General features: G+C 48.1%; 5 protein-coding genes across 5 annotated transcripts; 1 reads left to right on the top strand and 4 right to left on the bottom strand.

The window, feature by feature from the left end:
- Positions 1-1,811: 1,811 nt before the first annotated feature.
- On the bottom strand, positions 1,812-3,006 carry TREMEDRAFT_63411 (uncharacterized protein; the record flags this gene model as incomplete). Its single annotated transcript, XM_007005709.1, has 5 exons — positions 1,812-1,915; positions 2,088-2,223; positions 2,268-2,386; positions 2,428-2,929; positions 2,992-3,006. 5 exons carry the CDS (start codon positions 3,004-3,006, stop codon positions 1,812-1,814), a joined length of 876 nt encoding a protein of 291 aa, XP_007005771.1.
- Positions 3,007-8,696: 5,690 nt separating this feature from the next.
- Positions 8,697-9,218, bottom strand: TREMEDRAFT_63409 (uncharacterized protein; the record flags this gene model as incomplete). Its single annotated transcript, XM_007005708.1, has 1 exon — positions 8,697-9,218. One exon carries the CDS (start codon positions 9,216-9,218, stop codon positions 8,697-8,699), a length of 522 nt encoding a protein of 173 aa, XP_007005770.1.
- Positions 9,219-10,133: 915 nt separating this feature from the next.
- TREMEDRAFT_63408 (uncharacterized protein) lies at positions 10,134-12,907 on the bottom strand (the record flags this gene model as incomplete). The annotated part of the gene is made up of 8 exons (XM_007005707.1): positions 10,134-10,170; positions 10,281-10,363; positions 10,525-11,071; positions 11,132-11,210; positions 11,257-11,348; positions 11,427-11,581; positions 11,628-11,678; positions 11,732-12,907. The coding sequence occupies 8 exons, from the start codon at positions 12,905-12,907 to the stop codon at positions 10,134-10,136; spliced, it is 2,220 nt and encodes a 739-aa protein (XP_007005769.1).
- Positions 12,908-13,376: 469 nt separating this feature from the next.
- On the top strand, positions 13,377-17,825 carry TREMEDRAFT_71946 (uncharacterized protein; the record flags this gene model as incomplete). The annotated part of the gene is made up of 8 exons (XM_007005833.1): positions 13,377-13,507; positions 13,558-13,893; positions 13,935-14,229; positions 14,277-16,033; positions 16,130-16,493; positions 16,538-16,639; positions 16,735-16,779; positions 16,826-17,825. The coding sequence occupies 8 exons, from the start codon at positions 13,377-13,379 to the stop codon at positions 17,765-17,767; spliced, it is 3,972 nt and encodes a 1,323-aa protein (XP_007005895.1). The 3' UTR covers positions 17,768-17,825.
- Positions 17,826-18,543: 718 nt separating this feature from the next.
- On the bottom strand, positions 18,544-19,741 carry TREMEDRAFT_44662 (uncharacterized protein; the record flags this gene model as incomplete). Its single annotated transcript, XM_007005640.1, has 7 exons — positions 19,659-19,741; positions 19,515-19,607; positions 19,322-19,460; positions 19,253-19,279; positions 19,113-19,206; positions 18,922-19,048; positions 18,544-18,798 (listed from the first exon to the last, which is right to left on the bottom strand). The coding sequence occupies exons 1-7, from the start codon at positions 19,716-19,718 to the stop codon at positions 18,544-18,546; spliced, it is 795 nt and encodes a 264-aa protein (XP_007005702.1). The 5' UTR covers positions 19,719-19,741.
- Between the last annotated feature and the right edge of the window lie 454 nt (positions 19,742-20,195).

Raw genomic sequence — 20,195 nt, 5'->3', positions numbered from 1 at the left:
CACACAGGACACACAGAGCACACAGGACACACAGAAGACACAGATTAGCAACGAGACACCAATAGTATCTTGGACACAAAGCGGATTACTCTTGTACAAAAACAGAGTAGTCATACCAGAAGGACAAGCAAGATTAGAAGTAATGAAAGCAAGACACGATTCGATATTAATAGGACACCCAGGAAGAGATAAAACCATCACCTTAGTCAAAGAGGATTATTACTGGCCACATTTGGACGAGTATATTGCGAAATACGTAAAAGGATGTGAGATCTGTAACCGACATAAGACTCATCGACATCAACCGTATGGACATCTAGTCTCTTTACCAGTACCCACACTCCCGTGGACAGATATCTCTATGGATATGGTGGGACCCCTACCAAAATCGACCGAGTTTGACGCAATACTAGTGATAGTCGATCGACTAACCAAGATGGCTAGATTTATTCCATGTACAACTGGACTAACAGCGAACAAAGTGGCCGACATCTACATCAAGGAGATCTTTTCAAAACATGGAGCACCTCGAACAATTGTATCAGATAGGGGAACTCAGTTTACAGCGGAAATTTGGAAGGAAATATGTCGGTTCTTAGGAATAAAGAACTTATATTCGACTGCGTATCACCCTCAAACAGATGGACAAACTGAGCGAGTAAATCAACAGATGGAAATCCTGCTCGGAATGTATGTAAACTACAACATGGACAATTGGGATCAACTTCTACCAATTGCTGAGTTTGCCTATAACTGTTCACCACATAGTAGCCACGGTTTGTGTCCCTTTGAAGCCTGTTACGGCTATGTGCCACACTACGACATCCATTCGCACGATATTCGATCAAAGTCAAACAAATTGGAGAAGAAATGGAAAGATATGGGAGAATTACATGCGGCTGTTCAAGAACAGGTCAGGATGGCTAATGAGATTAGTGGAGAATACTACAACAGGAGGCACAAGAGCATTCCAGAAGAATTCAGAGAGGGAGAACAGGTACTACTGAGTACGAAGTATCTTACGACGGAACGACCCAGTCGAAAATTAGAAGCAAAATACGTTGGCCCCTTCAAGATCATAAGGAAAGTTGGGAAAAATGCTTTCGAATTAGATCTACCTCCATCAATGAAAGTGCACAATGTCTTCAATGTCACGCTGTTGGAACCATATCCTAAGGACATGATACCAGGTCGACAGATACAACCCCCATCACCCGTAGTAATAAATGGTCAGGAGGAATTCCATGTGGAAGCAATTGTGGATAGCAGAATTCGACGAGGAAAGGAGGAATTCAAGGTAAAATGGTTAGGATACACAGGAAATGCGGCCTATGACTGGGAACCACGAGAAAATGTAGAAGAGTTGGCCGTTTTTGGTGAATTTTTGGAAAAAAGGAAGAGGGACCCCAGAAGAAAGTGAGAATTCGATCAAGATCAACAAGACTGGGTCAGAAATGAATGCATACACAGGAAATATAGCTACAAATAGAGAGATATAAACACACTACAAATTGGAGGTGGTAGAATTGGCTCGGGGACGACGGGCCGAAGCGGGAATACGAATGACATTGCGAGGGAGAGGAGTATGGGGAGAAGAGGAGGGACCGGCGACTGGCTGAGAGGAACTCAATCCTGTAGGATCACCAGTAGAAGTAAGATGATCCAGAGTTTCATCGGCGGAAGGAGGAGCGTAGTTGGCGGAAATAAGATGAAGGGATTTGTAAAGATCCAGATGTTGAGAGGGGAGAGGAAGGAGAAGGGAGGTAAAGAGATGGATGTAACCCGAAAGTTGGGTCAGACAGGCGGGTTGATCATGGGCAGGAAGGGATCGATAACGGACCGAAGCCGCACAAAGCTCGTGCTCCAGGACAAAAGTAACCTTGGAAGTGACCGTTCTTGCTCCCACAACGATACCCTATACATCAACATCGACCAAGTTCGAAGGAAATAGACAGGTACCTCACGGAATTTGGACTCAGGATTGTTGGTCTTCACCGAACATTTTGAAGTACCCTTAGCAGAGCATTCACCACACACACCACCGACTGAATTGCATCAACATCGAACGAGTCGCAGCAAGAACTTACGAGGGCCAATACAACCAACACGAAAGTTTTCACCACCATCAAGACGACGTTGACAATCGGTACAGAGCTCACCCTCTAGCCGAACAACAGCACCATTTTTGTTGCGGAGGCGCCAACCTTGGGCCAAACGATCGAGCTAATGATTAGAATCGATAAAACTTGAAAGAATTCGAGACTTACAGCGTTCTTAAACCACTTTACAGTGGGCTTGATGGCGTTGGTTTCGCGGAAACGGTCCAGAGCTTCGTTCTTCAACGCGAGACGAACAGAGGGGAAGGTCATGCTGGCCCAAAGGGTAGCTAACAAGTCAGAAGCGAACAGAACTCGGTGGAATTCTCACCGATTTCGGAGTCTTTTTGATCCTCGAGCAACTTAACCAGTTCCTGGTTGACGGTAACCTTGCGAGGGGCGTGAAAGATGTCACCAAGTTCTTCGGGAACCTCCACAAGTTCGTCGGAAGCCTCAGAAGGAGGACCAGTGGGTTGCTTACCAGGAGAATTTTCATTTTCGACGACGGTAGGGTGTTCGGATTCGACGGATTTGGCGGGAGATAGGTTCTCACCGGTGACAGATGGCCCAGCACCCCCTTCGAAGTCGAAATATTGCTCGATGACCTGGTCATCGAGGAACGATTGTGGTTCGCGAGAAGGACCGGATTGATACTTCTCCTTAATGGTGTCGAGAGCTCGTCGAGACGCATCAACCAGTGGGGGTTGAGAGGAAGCGGCTTGGGAAGTAATTCTCATTCTTTTCGTTTGGCGCATGAGAAGTTCGGGGTCGACGTCGGGTAAAGTTGCCAAGGTAGAGGCTCGAGTTTGACGGGAGGGAGTGGAAGAGGACAACTAGTCTCGTCAGCCAGTGAGAAATAGGAGGATATACATCGAATTCGAAAGGAATTGCTTACAGTACGCTTAGACATGCTCACAGACAGGTCAGAGTTGGAAGGATACTCTAAGATATGAATAAGATATGGATGGATAATGATAGATAAGTAAAAAGAACGACAAACAAGAGGTAAAGAGAGAATGAGGAGGAAAGAAGAGAAAGAAGACGGGGAGGTAACTTGGTCAGTAATTTCTCGATCACATTGGAGGTCCGTGCGGGTGACGCGTTTCACGGCAACCGTCACACTAGCGTAGGTGTGACGTCAGGGCGCACCAGAGGTGTCTCAGAACAATCCATGTGAATCACTTGGTTACAAGATTCAGGATCCTCGGCGAGGATCCTTGAGACAGGGGGGGAAACTTGTTACGGGGAAACTTGTTACGGGGTAACAACGAATCGAGGGAACTCTATCGAGTTCGACGGATTAGGATGGAGGAAAGCGGGAGTTGGAGGCAGTGCTGCAGTAGGTAGGGACGGGTTTTCCCCTTTCGAGATTTTCCCCACTGGGTTTGCTCAAAGCGGTTTTTCACCTGTCCGAGTATGTACATGGACGCTTGCAGTAGGACTGAGAAGAGGAGACGGATACCTGTAGACAGTATATAGTACAATCAGCAAAGTACCAACTTTGCTGATTCTTCAATATCATTCTTTGGCTACATCGATTGCAGAGGAGACACGATCCATCACATAGCACCAGAGACACATAGATTTCTACGAGACCTCCATCGAGTTCGACCCAACCTGCGACCTAGTCATCGTGTTTCCAGTACCGTTACAGGTAACCAGAAACAGGTCTCCGTTTCACTTGGCTCCACATTTCCTTCTATTGAAAACTTTCACATAACCCAAACACAGTTGACTCTGCAGTTTCATTTGCACAACCATAAAACTATATATCACGCTCTCATAGACAGTGGAGCTAGTAATAATTTCATTGATGAAAGATTTGCTGGAGAAAACAGATTACAATTGATAAAAAGAGAACCCACTCCGCTATACCTATTTGACGGAGCAGGTAAACCATCGACAGTAAAATTTGAGACAGTTGCTTGTCTTAACTTCCTTTCACCCTTTGGACCTTGCTGAACTAGCTGTCATGAATCAGTAATCATGACTCAGAATAAGTATGGACTCAAAGTAATAGTGACTCATAATTAATCAGGATTGATAAGGACAGTACAGACGGTAATCACAGATGGTGATCACAGATGGTGATTACAGATGGTAGTTACAGATGGTAGTCACAGATGGTAATGACAGATGGTAGTTACAGATGGTAGTTACAGATGGTAGTTACAGATGGTAATGTGTCACGACCCTGTCCCTAACAGACCTCTGAGATCAGAGACAGGAGGACTGCAATGGTTTACTAGGCAGGGACTACAACAATATAGATGTAGTCCGTGAACCTGTGATGTGGTCGGACGACTAAGATGGCTTGCAAAGGATCCGGGCAAGTCGAGATGGTGACAAGGGGTATTGTGATGACAATAAGAGAGGTTGTGATGTGGTGGAGGACGTTGGTAAGCAAAGTGAGGTCTAGATTGTGTGTGGCAAACAATATATTGATCCTTGAGAAGAAAGACAAACGCAAAGTAGATGCGCTGTTTATATAGTCTACATACGTTCTTAATCCATATCCTCCTTCGCACACCAAGACTGAGAATACAGATATTCTCAGTGATAATACATGTATCTTCAGCAAGGATAGACATATTCTCATGGATAATCTACCTATTCCCATGTATTATCGTGTATTCTCACCTATCCCTATATATTCTCAATGAGAATAACCGTATTATCATATATTATCATGGATAATACATGTATCTTCATACCGATATGTAGATTCTCACTGAGCATAGTCATACTATGACGTGTATTTTGCGTGTCATGGAGGGGATTTACCCGTCCGTGACATAATGACAGATGGTAGTTACCAATGGTAGTTACAGATGGTAGTTACAAATGGTAGCTACAGGTGGTCAAGGGTGACAAACGGTACTCGCAGACGGTAACTAGTTTTAGTCTATATAAACTTGTACTTTTCAGTAGTTTCTTCAGTTATGAATCTCCTCTTTATTTGTCAAACACAGTTGGTCCAAGCCCAGCACTTCTAGTCCTCGCTATCCCTGTCCCCCTTGACGTCATCACTTCATTCTCCGTCATCTTTGTTACTCTCTCGACGAGCCGGAGACTTCATTGGGTCATAGTCCCATTCTCAGGTTACAGCCCTGTATTCTGTTGTCCTTCGTGACAAGCCCCACCTCCGTGACAATTACCCCTTACCATGAAAAATCCTTCAATGTCGGAGGTGGAAAGTGAAATTCGACCATTTCAAGAGTTGATAGGATGTCTACAGTGGTTAGCCACATGTACTCGACCAGATATATCCTATGCAGCCTCATACCTCGCTAGGTACCTCTCGAAACCGATGAAGAAAGTGTGAGAAGAAGGAATAATGGTAATTACCTACCTTCGGTCCACTCGGTTACATAGTATTCGTCTCGGTGGCGAGGCTAGCGATCTAGCAGGATGGGTTGACGCTGATTGGGCAGGATGTAAGGACACACAACGATCAACGACAGGCTGGATCTTTATGATGAACGACTCACCGATAACATGGAGTTCAAAAAGACAAGCTACAGTATCGTCGTCGACAGTCGAAGCAGAATACATCGTGATGGCTGAAGCAGCGAAGGAAGCTCAGTGGTTGAGAGGATTACTGAGGGAGATAGGCTACGATCAGCTAAATCCTACTGTATTAAATAGCAATAATCAAGGATTGATATCACTAGCGAGGAAACCTGGTACTCACCAGAGGACAAAGCATATTAATATTTGACTTCATGCTCTTCGAGATCTAGTCAGTAACAAAGTTATTGAACTAAAATATGTCAGCACTGTCTCTCAGAGAACAGATGTACTCACAAAGGCTTTAGGTGGACCAGTACATTCAGTGAATATGTCAGCAATACGTGTAGAACCACCGAAGAAGAAAAACATTGGTTCAGTATACATGAAATTAGACGATGACGAAATTATCGATTACGATTATTCTGATTTCGAGGATCTAGGAGATCTATCAGGTGGTACAGAGAACGAAGTGGCACCAGAGAGAAGTAGTACCAGAGAGAGAAGTGTGGGTTGAAGGAACTTCAGAGAAACCCACCGAAGGAAAAGGTACCACCGAAGGAAAAGTTCTTGTGAGCCAAAATGTAAAATTTTCAGGTGTACCTAACAATGTGAGTAATTCTAAGATAGGTCAGAAACCACCAGTAGAACCTAGAGTCGTTAGAGAGATGAAAGAGAAGGGACAAAAGAGAAGGGAAGGACGACTACATGGGGAGAAGAAAGAGAAAACTACGTATTTCCCCTCTCCTCATCACGACCCCTCATTTCGTGATCTAGGACGTCCCTCACCGCCTGTCACGAACTACGTCGTAACACTCTGACAACCACCATCACCGACCCTCCGTTCACCATCACCAACCTCCACTCGAACCACTGAGACCAACTACGGCGAAGTTACGAGAACCAAGAGGGTATTTGTCACAATAGCCCCGCCTAGCGGAGAACTACGGCAAAGTTAGGGGAAGGGAACCGAGGGAGAGCAGAACAGGGGAAGTTAGGTGAAGTTAGTCCAAGTGAGCGGAGTAGGACATTGGGGATATGGCGAGGTACGGCGAAGTTGAGCGAAGAGGACTGAGCGTGAGGCAGTGCAGGAGTTGAGGGACGTTCTATGAGAGGAGAGGAGTAGTATAGATAGTTTACAGATCGCTGAACTTCTTCAGCGATCCTTGATTGTTGTCAGTAGCGAGCGATATATTCAGTAGCTACAACCTTCGAGTTAAGGAGAGCTACCACCGAGCAGTTCTACGTACCACGGCGAAGTTAGCCGCAGTACATCAACGACCATCTTATCATTTACCACTCGACGTATTACTACGGCGAAGTTAGCCGTAGCTGCCCCGACGAGTACCCTGTCCTAGTGAGACACCAACACCCCACTACGACGTAGTTAGCCGAGGTTTGCCGACCGTCGGTCAGTAGAGGAGAAGAAACGACAATTGTGACACCGCCCCTTCCCAAGCCTCCATATCGTGGAGGAGATCAAACAAAGGGGACGAAGCCCCTTGGCCTCCACGAGAGTGTCACAAAGCGTGTGACAAGTCAAGCGAAAGTCGGGGAAGGGTATTTAACCAGCGATCGGCGGTAGGGTTGACCACCGATTAATAGGCCTTTTCGTCGCAGTGGTTAAGATCACTGTTCCGTTGGGCACTATTATATCGTGCATATGCTGGTCAGTATGTCTCGTGACAGAGAGGCCGCCGCCAAGAGAAACCGAGCATAGGCCAAGGTGGCCACCAACATCTGGAGGTAAAACCTCGTCACCTCAGAGAATTTGAAAAGTCAGTCTAGATGATGACAGAATCAATAAACAACGTACCTTTTCGCTCGGACTCTCTCCAGAGACCAATCAGGAGAAACCCACGACGAGACATAATGATTTTTCTTATAAAAATAAAAGATTTTCGGTGAGTGGCGAAACTATGATATCTCGTCAGCCAGGACCACGAAGGAAATTCATCGATTCTCGGGACTCTACTAGCAAACCTCAAGTTTTCAGAAGTAGACAGGACAGAAGGAAGTTCAGAGAGTCAGAATTAAGTGATAGAAGTGGAGAAAGACGAAAGGTGGACATACCGTTAATTGGAGGTAAAAGTGATGAAGTAAAAGGAAAGATAGAGAAGAGTGAGTCGTCAGTAGTGAGTGGTAACCACGTGTCAGAGCGGAGCCCCGTGGGGGGCCCCACAGAAATTCATTTCACCATTTCACCTACCACTACTACCACACACATAACACTCAACATTTCATCATTACTACCTCCTACACCATCACAAACCTCGTCGTCCATCGGTAAATTGTCCGGGACTACTGCAGAGTTGTGCATTGTCCCGTGGGGGAGTGTTAGCCGATAGAATCGGGCCAGGACGGCCGAACCACCGTCAGATAATCACCCCTTCCGTCAAATATTTCTCCGTTCAACTTATCCTCTGAACTCTATTCGATTGTCTCTGGTTTACTGCGTGTGAGTGGAATGTGATAAGTATAGATAGAGACATGTAGAATTGATGCATGCTCTTTTTCCCCTCTGTATTACCATCTAATTATCAGCAAACACATCATAACTGAGAATAACATAACTAACTAAAGGTTCAGGTCTCTTGCCTCAAAGGCATCAGAGCGGAACTAAAACATGAGGAAACTGATACTTGTGATTCATGACATTAGTACACCTACTTTAGTTTTGAAGGGTATAAAAGGAGCACATCTCCCCCCTCTTTCTTAGCAATGTAGCTTCATCTTGAAGTTGAACTTCATCTTTGAAAGTCACCTAGTTGGTTCTAACCCAACACCTCAGTACCCTCGGTACCTAAGGCAGTCATCAAGTCTACAAGCCAGAGACTAAAACCCTTCAGTACCCAAGGCAGTACTTTGCTACCGCAGTCTACCCGCAGCCGTGACAGAAAGCAAATCTGCTCATGGAGGGAGAGTGGAAACGCGGAAGTCTGAGAAGCATTGATACCCGTGAGCCTGACATGCAAAGACAGGTAATATCAATACTCTCAATGCATGATTCCTCTCTTCAAATAATTCCCGTCATCATTTAGTGCCAAGTGTCCTCTGAAGACTTTACATGCCTTGGCATGTTGTGGTCTACTACGGCTCTCCTCTCACAGCTTTCACATTGTCACTGACTCCAAATAACTCGCAGTCTGTGTAATCGGCTTCGTCAAGCAAGCTTAGACAATTTCTCCGTGCTTTGTCGAACAGCTGGAGATGACTGGCATATTTGACGGGATTGTAATTCGTGATAGAGGTCTCTTGGTAGCGTGACACAAACGCAGCGACGCACCTTCGAGCAGCAGACACGGTTGCAACGACATCTCTAGCCGGAGAAAGGCCCCAAGAATCTGGCAGTGTTATGCCAAGTGTACGTAACTCTTCGCGCACGGTGTCAGCTTCCTTACGATATGACGATTCTCTATACTTTATCATGCTAGGGAGCGGATGTGATACTGGCGATGATGAAACCTGATCTTTGTATTGAACAATCAGTTCCAAGGCTAGAACGACCTTGCCAAGATCATATTTGGGAGTACCCGGTTGAGTGCCCCCTATAGTGATGGTATTGAGGACGGAGGGTCCTGAAAGTTGTGTTTCCTCGGATGTGTCTGCCATGTGAGGCAACGTTGTAAGTACTGTATAGTCAGAAGTCAGTGTTGAAGTGAGAAGTAAGAGGAAGTGAATGAAGAAGTCAACCGGTGATTTCAGGTAGAACAAAATCCTCAATTATTTAACCTTTTTGACTGCCTGTTGCATCAATCAATGTATCCACCGCCCCAGGAAGGCTGTGGAGCTATCCTCTGTTCTCAACACAGCATTATCAACTCAGTCTATTTGGTGGGTTGCATTTCAAGATCAAGGTGAGATCCGTGGGAAGATCTCCGCAAGCGGTAAGTTTGAGTGATAAAGGATGCCTCTCACCTATTCCTCCATAACCTTCTCTCATCTCCCTGCTCCTATCTGCATTGGGGAAAGCTCGACATTTCAACGTGAGAAGTCGTAGGTACGAAGTTCAAACCACCCTCAATCCTTTGTCAAGCGACGAGTCGAATGGTCGATCATGTTATCATGTTATGTGGCGGTCTCGGCGTCCACGCCCCTGGACTAGCCTGTCAGGGTCTAGATACTCCTCCGTAACGGGGTGCTGGAAGTCGGCCCGGCCGGATCAACAAGGTGACGCGATGTACATGACGAATTGCATCGCAAGAAGAACCTTTGCCTTCCCTGCATTCTGGCCTGCACAGGTTTGAACCGATATCGACTCCGACGGTTTGTGATAATTTTCCTATTTGGGACGGTAGCGTACAAGATTTCCTCTCTGAGATTCTGAAGTGAGAAAATTCCCTGGCGTGAGAACTTCCCTCTACGACTTTCGGAGATCATGGTGGGAAGAATACAGTCTCGGATCTTGGGGTGCAGAAAGTTTCTAAGTCTACCGGCCGGACCATAAGGTTTAAGCGGTGTAGTTCAGGAGTGTTGCATGGCACGAGCAGAGGAACAGGCTATGGAAGATGCAAGAATTGCAGACGTTCATTTGACGGCTGCCAGTTTGGCAAGCATCGTCTCTCTGTCTATCAGCATACCTCACGTTTGGCAAGTGGGGATGTTGCGAAGAGCACAACTTGAAAGTGATCTTGAGTGACATCAAGGGAGTAGGTCGGCGGGGCTGGGACGTACCTGCTTAACCTTCCTGCTTCTTGAGAATCGAGAAAAGCGGCCATTTGTTGTCGTCGGTCTGAAAGGTCTTTTTGTCGTTTTTCCTTCACTAGTCAGCGTCGTTCATGACGAAGCTCCTCGACACCCATGTCCTCAGCTTTCTTTGCTTCTGACCGATTGGCAATAGCATCGGTCCGTCACAAACTAGGCGAATGGACAGATGTGAGGAGCATGAAGTATGGAAAAAGGCTTTTCACGAACTCACCAACACTCCCTGTTCAAGATCTAAAGATACCCCTACGGTCTTTTGCCACCCTAGATGTCTCTCACATCTTTTTCCTTTCCCACACACTTCTCCTTCCCACTGTTCCCCGTCCCATATGTTCACCTCCACATCATCCCAAGAGAGCCGTTCATCCCATCCACACATCTTCTCCTCTTTCACAGCATGTTTCCTCTTCCACCTCCCTCTTTCCTCCGTCCCGTCTTCCGGCTCAGGAGGAGGCAAGACGTTGCCTAGGGTTTCCCACCGCTCGATCGCCTGAGAGAGGATGCGTTGTCGCTTTCGTACCACTTCCAATGCTGATTTGACACCGATGAGTTGATTAGAAATGGCATTAAGAATGTCGGACGTGGGAACGGCTGTTGTGGACACCGGAGCTGGGCGGGAGATGTGGTGACTGACTGTGGTTTTGGGAGGAGGAGGAGGGTAAGAGACGAATGCGTCGTGTAGCTGCTTGAGCTGACGTTTATTGGCGACGGCAGGAATGAGAGATTGTCCATGCCTGAAAGCGCATAACGGGGAGCAGTATCTGAGTATCGTAAGGCTGACTTCTCTAGCTAATTGGCATGGAAGAGACGCTTGAACTCACTTGGAAGGCTTCCCGATGATCGGATTGACACATTCCGCACGATGACAGACAAGCTTGTACCTTGGCTTCTGGCCTGTTCCTGGACGTCAGTTGGGGGTCTCATCTCTTGACGACGGATGACGCACGCGCTTCGCATGATTTGCAAATGTACGAATCGAGAGTCTCCACCTGCTTCCCGGAAAGACCTACACAAGGAGGATGGAACCAATCGTCACATCTGCTTCTCAGCACTCTGCGACTCATTCGCTGTCGCTGAAATAATGATCGACATCATTGTGCAGCACACAACACTCACGCATCACATCCTACCATAACCACATTCTCCGGTTCCTGACTGTACGGTTTCCGACAGATGCAATAGACAGCGTTGTCATCTGAATCAACTGATTCCTCCCGATGACCCGGGATTTCAGCAGACACCACGGACACCGTGGCCACAGGAGTCGAGTCCTGCTTATTAGTTTGACCCCGGTATCAGAGCGCTGGATTGGCTCACAGCTATGCTGACGGAGCGATCTGCCTTGGGAGCTCCATTGGTCTTACCAGCCTGCTTCATCAGCGATGTAGCCCACAGTGAAGGACGTAATCGGACGAGCTTACCTTCCCCTTTCCCTTGACCATAGCTTTCTTGGCTGCCTCCTTGACCTGCGCTGGTCTCCCTTTACCGGCCTTCTTGACCGGAGCAATTTTTGCAGGTTTGCTTTTCACACCCTGCTTGGCCTTGCCTTTCGATTTGACAGCCGCGGGGGTCAACATTTCCGAAGCTTCCCTCACCGAGACTACGTCTTCCGAATCATCCGCCATGATCTCATCATCACCTTCTTCTAATTCTTCCTCGCCCTCCTCAAGTACCAGAGGCGGGCCAGGTGTGAACGCACTGCGCCCATCGCGTTCTTCGAGGTGAGGTGTCGATGATGGAAGTCTTGCAGACGCCGGGGACGGCGGAAGGTCGGACATGGGATCTTCCTCCATAGGTGTTTGTTGACTCCGGGAGTCGATTTGTGCAGGATCACGAGAATCGAGTGGTGCTGGGCGGGTCGGGGGAGGAGTTGGTGGAAGACCGGAGAGCTCTGACGAAGGATGAGCGGGACTGGAGACACCTATGTCTGCTAGATGACTGTGGCCAGGGGCAAGCATAGAGTCGAACGCCGACTTGTAGGCTAGCGGTGATTTGGGTGCCGGGTGTGTTGGTAAGATGTCGACTTCCGCCGCAGCCTTGGGGGAAGTGGGAGGTTCCTCGGGCATCTCAATATCGCCTTGTAGTGAGCTGCTATGCTGAGTCTTCTCGGTCATATTGACCTCCGCATCTGCCTCTTTGATCTCGAGGGAGTGTGAGGGCCCGCTGCCGCACATAGGCTCATTCAGAGGTCGAACCACGACCTCGTCCATGTGAGCTGGCGAGGCGGCAGGATCCTCGAGTCCATCCAGACCCTCGCCAATATGTTTCGAGTTTACACCAAATTCCGAATGGTCTAGCTTGGACTTGTCGCTTTGTTGAGGCGGAGAGGCATCAGGCGCGGGAGGCAGACGACCAAGAAGGAGATCAAGCCTCTGTCTCCTACTCTCTGCCTCTCGGTCGGGTAAGACGGAAAATTCAAATTGAAGAGGAGTGAGTGGAGAAGTAGAATCTGAATGTCTGCCGTTAGGATCTGAGGACAGGGGAGCGGAGATATTCAATGGTGAGAGAGGACGGCGAGAAGTCGAAGCGAAAGGACCGGCTTTGGGTGAAGGGAGTCGGACAGGCGGTGATTCTGATCGGGAGGACCGTGTATCCATATTGACAAGATTCGACAAGACGTCACCGGGTTCAAGAGAAATAAGGTAAGGTAGGGTGAGGAGTGTCGAAGCATAAGTACACCAAAGCTGGTACGCTGGCTGGTTGGAGGAGAGGAGCCGGGGTGGTCACGTGACGGAGATCCGTATCATCTCCGTCGCTTTCAATCCCAAAACGGGCAAATCTCCCTTCCCCCCTCCTTGCCCCTCTTATCCCTCCCCGACCCCCCTGCTCCCACCTGCTCTATGTGTCTGCCGTATTGACGCGCACCATGCCTTTTCTCATCTTATCCATCACGTTGCAGTGATACAGTGACCGACAGAGCCGGTCACATGTCTCATATCCATCCCTTTCTGTGTCTTTCCACCACCCGTCCCGCTCGTCCTCCGCGTATCGCCCAGTTTCGTCCTCTTTTACCTTCCTCCGACTCCCCCCTCTCCCCTCATCCCTCAAGAGTAGCAGTCGGACACGATGTTGTGGCGCTTCAGCTTTGCATCGACTTCGATGCTGGAGGCGCTACTCAGTAGGGAAACCCCTCCATCACTCGAGGAGCTCATGGACGAGCAAGATATCCTCGAAGAGTGTAAAGCACAGAATAACAAGTGGGTCAATCGTCTCAGAGCTTTTGGACGACTACTGACGTCTGACTCAGACTCGCTGCATTTCTATCTCGGGAAGACTGTGTCAAGAGTCTCCTTCAATGGGTCGTCGCAGGACTTGACGACCTCGATCAGGAAGCTGCAGACGCCGATTCAGCATTGTATACCCATGTCTTGGGTTCCGCAGACCCGTTCACTTCGTACAACTTTCAACCCCTTCCCGTACCAGGACCCGGCCCGGCTTCTCCTCCACTCGAACCTGCAAAGATGGTTGATGAATTGGATGGTTTACGATTGGACGCGTCACCCACATCGCCTGCAGCCGTCGGGTTGGGACAGGGACTCGGTCGAACTCCTCTAGGTGGACAAGAAGACGTGACTCAGTCCAGGTAGGCTTTTTGAAGCTTTTCCTTCAGTACTGACCCTTGAGATATCCTCGGATAGCTACGGAGATCCTGACATCCGAATTGTGGACGATCACCGAAACGATTATGAATCACAAGGAATCCCTTCTGACACCGTTCTGGGATGCCATCCTACCCCCCATAGAACCTTCTACCCCTAGTACGGAGAGTACTTTCTCTCGGCATGAGCAAAATGAACGCGAAAGAGCACGAGATGCACTGTGGTCCGAGGAGGACGAAGATCGGGATCGTAAAAGAGAAATGATTCGTGGGATGTGGGTCAGAGTCAACGGCGCTCTCTTGGCCAAACGTGCCTCCGAGGTAAGGACGACGTTCTCTACTTGAGATTCGTCACTGATGGAGATCAGATGATCAAGTTTATCCAGACCATACCCGACATAGTGAACCGGATGATCGCCAAGATCAACTCGCCAGCCGTGCAGGACATGATCATCCGGATAGTTTCTTCCGATGAAGCAGGTGTCAATGGTGTCAACACATGGCTGGCTGATGAAGGGCTCATATCCTCCCTCATCGGTCTATTATCGCCTGCCAACTCCAAAACGACAATTTCCATCGCTTCCGAAGTCCTCAATAGTGTCATCACCCTTTGTGCACCTTTACCTTTCAACCCCAGCGGCGGGAACGGGATGGAACAACAGAACGGCGAAGGTCTCAACCGAGCACGGGATAACCGGCTCATCCGTGAACTTGTCAGTGAACCGAGTATTACCACCCTTATCGGCTACATGCTCGACGAGCTGCCCCTATCAGATAAGGACTGGAAAGGCGTTAATGACGATCTTTCCAAAATATCCCCCGAAGACCCATTTATCATTCATCCGCTACCGTCCATCGCATCCGCCACGACATCCTTCACACATATCTGTCATATCCTGACCGAGGTGATCAGGAGAAACAATTCAGATTTTGCCGAGCCACATCTCTTTCACACCTTTAGAAATCGTCTCATGACTATCCGACAGCATAGGGCAGAAGCACGAGCCCCACTGACCGACGATCAAGATCGGGAGGAGATGGAAGAGGCCATGCTGGAGATGAGCCAACAAATGGGAATCGTTTTTCTTGGAAATCTTCTCGATGTCATTTGCGAGCGATTCGACGAGCTACATCGTCTTCTCACCGAACCTAGATCTCAGGCGAGTCCAATTTATCCCGCTCGCTTTGCCCATGTGATCACTGCAGTTTATATTCCAGAGTTCAGCGCTGACCTTCAGATCCGCGTGTACTCTCCCGTCAACCTCAAACCTCTCACCTTGGAACGTTTCCGTATCATTGAACTGTACGCCGAACTGCTACATTCATCCAACATGTCCATGTTCAACCGCCGACCTGGTTCCGGCCCCGTGTACTCCTCCGACGGTGTCCTTTCGGGCGGATTATGCGGGCTCGAAGCACTGGGTGAGGCCATCGAGGGTGACCGGATGGGTGAGGATGAGGAGGACATGAACTCTGAAGGGGAAATCACACAGGCACGGGACCTGCCCGTGAGCAGCGAGTCCACTGCTTCTTTCGGATCGGATGATGTCAGCTCGGAGGGAGAACGGATCATCGCCGAGATGGAAGCTGAGAAAATACCTTCTCTCCCTTCTCGCGTGCCTGCAACTCTTCCCGCCGTCGACGCCGTTCCCCCTCCCCCTTCTCATGCGGACGAACAACGATTGAGAAACGTCATGGAACTTCCGCAGTCCTTTGCTCCTGCCCCGTCGTCAAGCGCTGCCTCACAACCTGCCGAGTCTGCTGTTTCCGACATGGAGTCTGTCAGTCACGTTCCCGGAGGTACGGCAACAACGAATGCGCAATCACTCACTTCTGAGCAGGTGGCCGAGCTGGAGCAGGCGCCCGAAGGTCCCTTGGTACTTCCGTTGGGAGATCGATTGAAGCAGAAATACAGTCAACTCAGAGTCCTACCAACTATCGTCGATCTATTCTTTGAGTATCCGCAGAACGATTTTTTGCATCATGTTGTATACGATACTTTGCAACAGGTTCTGAATGGACGATTGGGCCCTGGGTTGAATCGAGAGCTGGCAGTGGAACTCATCAAAGAGGCGAAGTTGATAGAGCGGATCCTTGATGCTCAGCGACTGAACGATCAGATGGTGTGAGTGTCAACTCATCCTCCCCTCTTGCTCGTCCACGTTTGTACTATGACGCTCATCTCGGGGCATTTCGAGCGGATCGGACGCTGATGACGTAGAAAATCGCACAAACAGCCTCGTCTGGCTTATATGGGTCACATTATCCTCATCGCCGAAGACGTGGTCAAATTCCTCGCTCGTTGTCCGCCCGAATTATACGCCCTGATTCAAGACTCGTTTAACAACTCCGAATGGGAGGCGTTCGTCGACGGGCCTCTATTCGAGACTAAGACTCGCGACATGCAGCTGTTAGCTGGTGGAAAACCCATGGTGCAAATGGTGCCTACCGAGGGGATGGCCAAAGAGGACGACAGTAGTGATGAGGAAGAGGAGGAGCATAAGATTGGAGAGCCGTTGACAAGGACTCAAGCTCAGGATGGGTTTGCCCCGAGGACAATGTTCGATGAAGAACAGGACGATAGCGTGAGTACCACTCCGATGGTGTGGTGACATATGCTGACGGTCAGCTGTGGACGTCTGAATCAGGTGGCAGACATGTGGACTCTAGCGATGAAGAGGATGACGATGCCGATTGGCTACAACCTAGACATGACGATGATGAATTTGCCGTAAGTCGTCTATCATTTGCTCTACGTGATTGTTACTCTATTGCGGCCTCATCTCGCGCAGAACACTGCTGACGTGGAATCTGGCTCATCACCAGGCATTCCAGGGAGCCCCTCGTCAAGCCGCAAATGATTCGGATGACGTAAGTTTTTTTTTGTTGAATGCCTTATTGCCAGCTGACAGTTTAGGACGACGGATGGGGTAATTTCGCATCTGCCCCTGCCCCGGCGGACGACGAAGATCCATTCGGAGACTCTTTTTCCGCTTTCGTACCCACCGCTGCCCCACAAAGACATACGAACGGTCTCCCCTATCCCAACCCCACGCCTGAGCCTCTCACGCCGAAAGATTGGGCGACGAGGTTCGATGCGGAGTTCGAGGGTGTCAGTTCTTTGTCAAGTGGGAGCGACTGGAGTTTGACAGGTACACCCAGAGATCAAGATGATGAGAGTGAAGATGGACAAACCCCAAAAGCGAAAGAAACGGAGTTAGAGAAGGATCTTGAAAATTTGGAGCTCGACAGTCCGCCTATGAGAGGAGAAGATTTTCCTCTTCCCCCTTCTGATCATCCCGAGCTAAGCTCAACTAATGATATGATTTCTCCTCTTTTGTCTACACCTCTGAACAATGTTTCAGCTGAGATATCAAACCAACAATTTCCCACGATTGGCAAGACAAAGCTTACCGCCGTCGCTACATCAGGAGCGAATGGAAGCGGTGCAGTAGAGGAGGCCAGAGAAGCAAGAGGAACAGGAGGAACAAAACCAATTGATATCCCCCGACCTACTCCAAAATCTCCAACCATAAGACCTCATACAACTCACTCTTTCTCCCCACATTCTCCATTATCTTTTCATTCCGCTAGATCACTCGGTTCCTCTCATTCTTCTCATTTCTCCCATTCCCCTCATTCACCCTCCCACCATATGTCTCCCCCTGATCCTCATCTGATACAAGCGACAGATCTCACAGAACCCCTCGGTCCTGGCGTCTCACCAGATACGAAGTTGACTCATGGCATGTTGCAGAAAGAGGTGGATGGGGAGACAATCACTGTTCCTCAGGATGAGATTGTGAGAGGTGTGGAAGATGCCCTAGAGAGAAGGTTTGAGATGGGTAGGGAGGTTTAGACTCAAGAGATAGGGTTGTATAGCGTGCAAATCTGGCATGGCATTTCTTTTCGTTTTCCCTCTTATTCATTTGCTTACTCATGACTCGAGTCTGTGAACTCAATCGAATAACATCTGCTGCCATGAAACCCAATGGTCATGTTGTATCTTTGCAGCTGAAACCGAGACGATTGTGCCAGTCATGTGACATTAACCATGATATACGCTCGTAAAGCTTATAGACATGGTATTTACATGCCAGGGAGATGAGGATTAATAAGTTATATGAAAACTGTTACTCCACTCTTCGCACCTTTACAGATCTTCCATCTTGTATAATCTCATCAAAATCCTCTCCGAGTTCTTCATCCCCTTCTACGAACTCCCCAACTTCTCCGTCGTCTTTCCGGGGGATTTGACCTTCTTCCATTTGGTCCGCTGTGGACTTACGTTTGAGAGTGGTTGAAGTCGTAGGGTCTTCAGAGGTCGTTCGTTCTCCGACATGTGATTTTTCGGATCTCGCAGTCTGGGATATATTTGACTGTTGAGAGAGATGGATAGCTTGGGATGTGCTGGTTTGTGACGAAGGGGCAGATTGAGCGGAGGATTTTGTAGATTTCGCCGCAGACTTGGGAAGGGAGGCTTTGGCTGCTGTTTCTGCGACCATGGAGGGGTTATACTGATTCTCAGCTGACGTCACATTTCGGTGTAGCGGTATAAGGCAAAGTTGACCAAAGAGAATGTCCACCAGCAAAGGATATGAAAGATTACTTGCGGTTCAGGGGGATTTGTAACATTCAATGGTGAGCAAAGGGTAAGAGAAGGAAGGGCCAGCAGGAAACATCAAAACTAACCTTTTTATATCTCTCATATTCTCTCACCACAGAAACTCCCAGACTATTTTTATACGCCTCTATTAATATAGTCCTATCTTGGTTATTCAAATCCACCTTATGACCCATTCCTAGCTCTTCGACATTCTCAGCCAGATTTTTGATCATATCTAATTTTTGAAGTTTGTCCCAATGTCTAGCGCTGACGATGATTCCGAACTGTCGTCAGGGAATGTTCTCACATTATCTATCTATCATCGTTGAAGAGTCCCTGCATCGAGATTGGTATGTAAGAAATATTTCAAGATACGATGCTTCTTTGGGGAGATGTGGGATACTCACTCTTAAAGATTTATCCTCCGATAAAACCGGTTCAAAACCTCTTGCGATGATGGACTTGGAAGATTCTTTCAATTGTACAAGCGTAGCTCCACTAGCAGCTTGGATAGGTATAGTACGTTTGACGAATCTATCATGAGCTCATATCCAGTTGATACACCCTTATTTCAATCAGCAGGGAGAGAAAAGCTCACTTGAATGGACATTTAGCTGTCTTTTCCATTTTCTCAAGAATGTGTAAGATTATTTTGAGTGGTTCTAAAGGTGGTAGACAAACGACGTAAAAGACTAGTAGTCAATCATGTAATGGCAATTGAGAAGATAGAAAACTCACCACATGCTACTTCATGTCTACATAATCCTATTTGTCAACTTCTAGAGCTTGAGAGGGATGGTGACTTACTAAACCGGGTTGACATCTGTTTTCCTTTTCCAGACATACCCTCTAATTCCTTTTTCAACATTTTCTCTAAATCTTCTTCTTCCTCAGGGTCATCTTTAACATCTACCTCGACAGTTTCAGGGTATAATTCATCTACTACCTTCTCCATCAGCTAACAGGGATTGCAAAGTAAGGTGAGAGAGATTTGACTTACTTGTTCCAAATAGTCGATGAATTCCCTTTCTGCCGAACGTTCTTTGTTCTGTACAGCGGTCACCATGATCCCAGGAGCGTTGAGCATTTCGGACTATCTGATCAGCAGTAAGAACGAAAAATGGAGAGATCAATTTGAACTTACTAAAGGATCATCTCGATATCTTCCAAGATGTTGAGCTTTAGAACTTTCACTCTCACCCATTGATCCGGATGATGCACCATGCCAACCTCCTCTACCACCTCCCCTTCCTCTACCACCACCGCCGCCTCTACCCCCACGAGAATCTGAACGGTTCTGCCACTTGTAAGACTTGTTTTTCTGAGTCTTGGCCTGTTGCGACATGTCGATGTATCAAAATTGTAAGTCAGTTCTCGGAATGTCGATGGGGTGTGTCTGAATGGTGCGGATTGCGGGGCCCCACTCGGGATGCGCTCGGACCTCCCGTACTTACCTAAGTACCTTCAACATGTTTGCCATGTTGTCATTGTCTTCTTACTATACACGCATTCCTCTGATATAAACTCACCATATGGGAGACATCACAATATGGACCAGCAGGAGGGACCCAAACTCTCATCATCCCGGACTTCCCCTTTACTCCACTCTACAAATCCCACTGAATCCCTTCCTGCTCTCCCCGCTTCCCACAGTTGTGCTTCCTCCTACTTCGGACTCTAT

The sequence above is a fragment of the Tremella mesenterica genome (genome assembly GCF_000271645.1).
Source record: "Tremella mesenterica DSM 1558 unplaced genomic scaffold TREMEscaffold_8, whole genome shotgun sequence".
Taxonomy (NCBI): Eukaryota; Fungi; Basidiomycota; class Tremellomycetes; order Tremellales; family Tremellaceae; genus Tremella; species Tremella mesenterica.
This window is presented reverse-complemented; position numbering and strand designations above follow the sequence as displayed.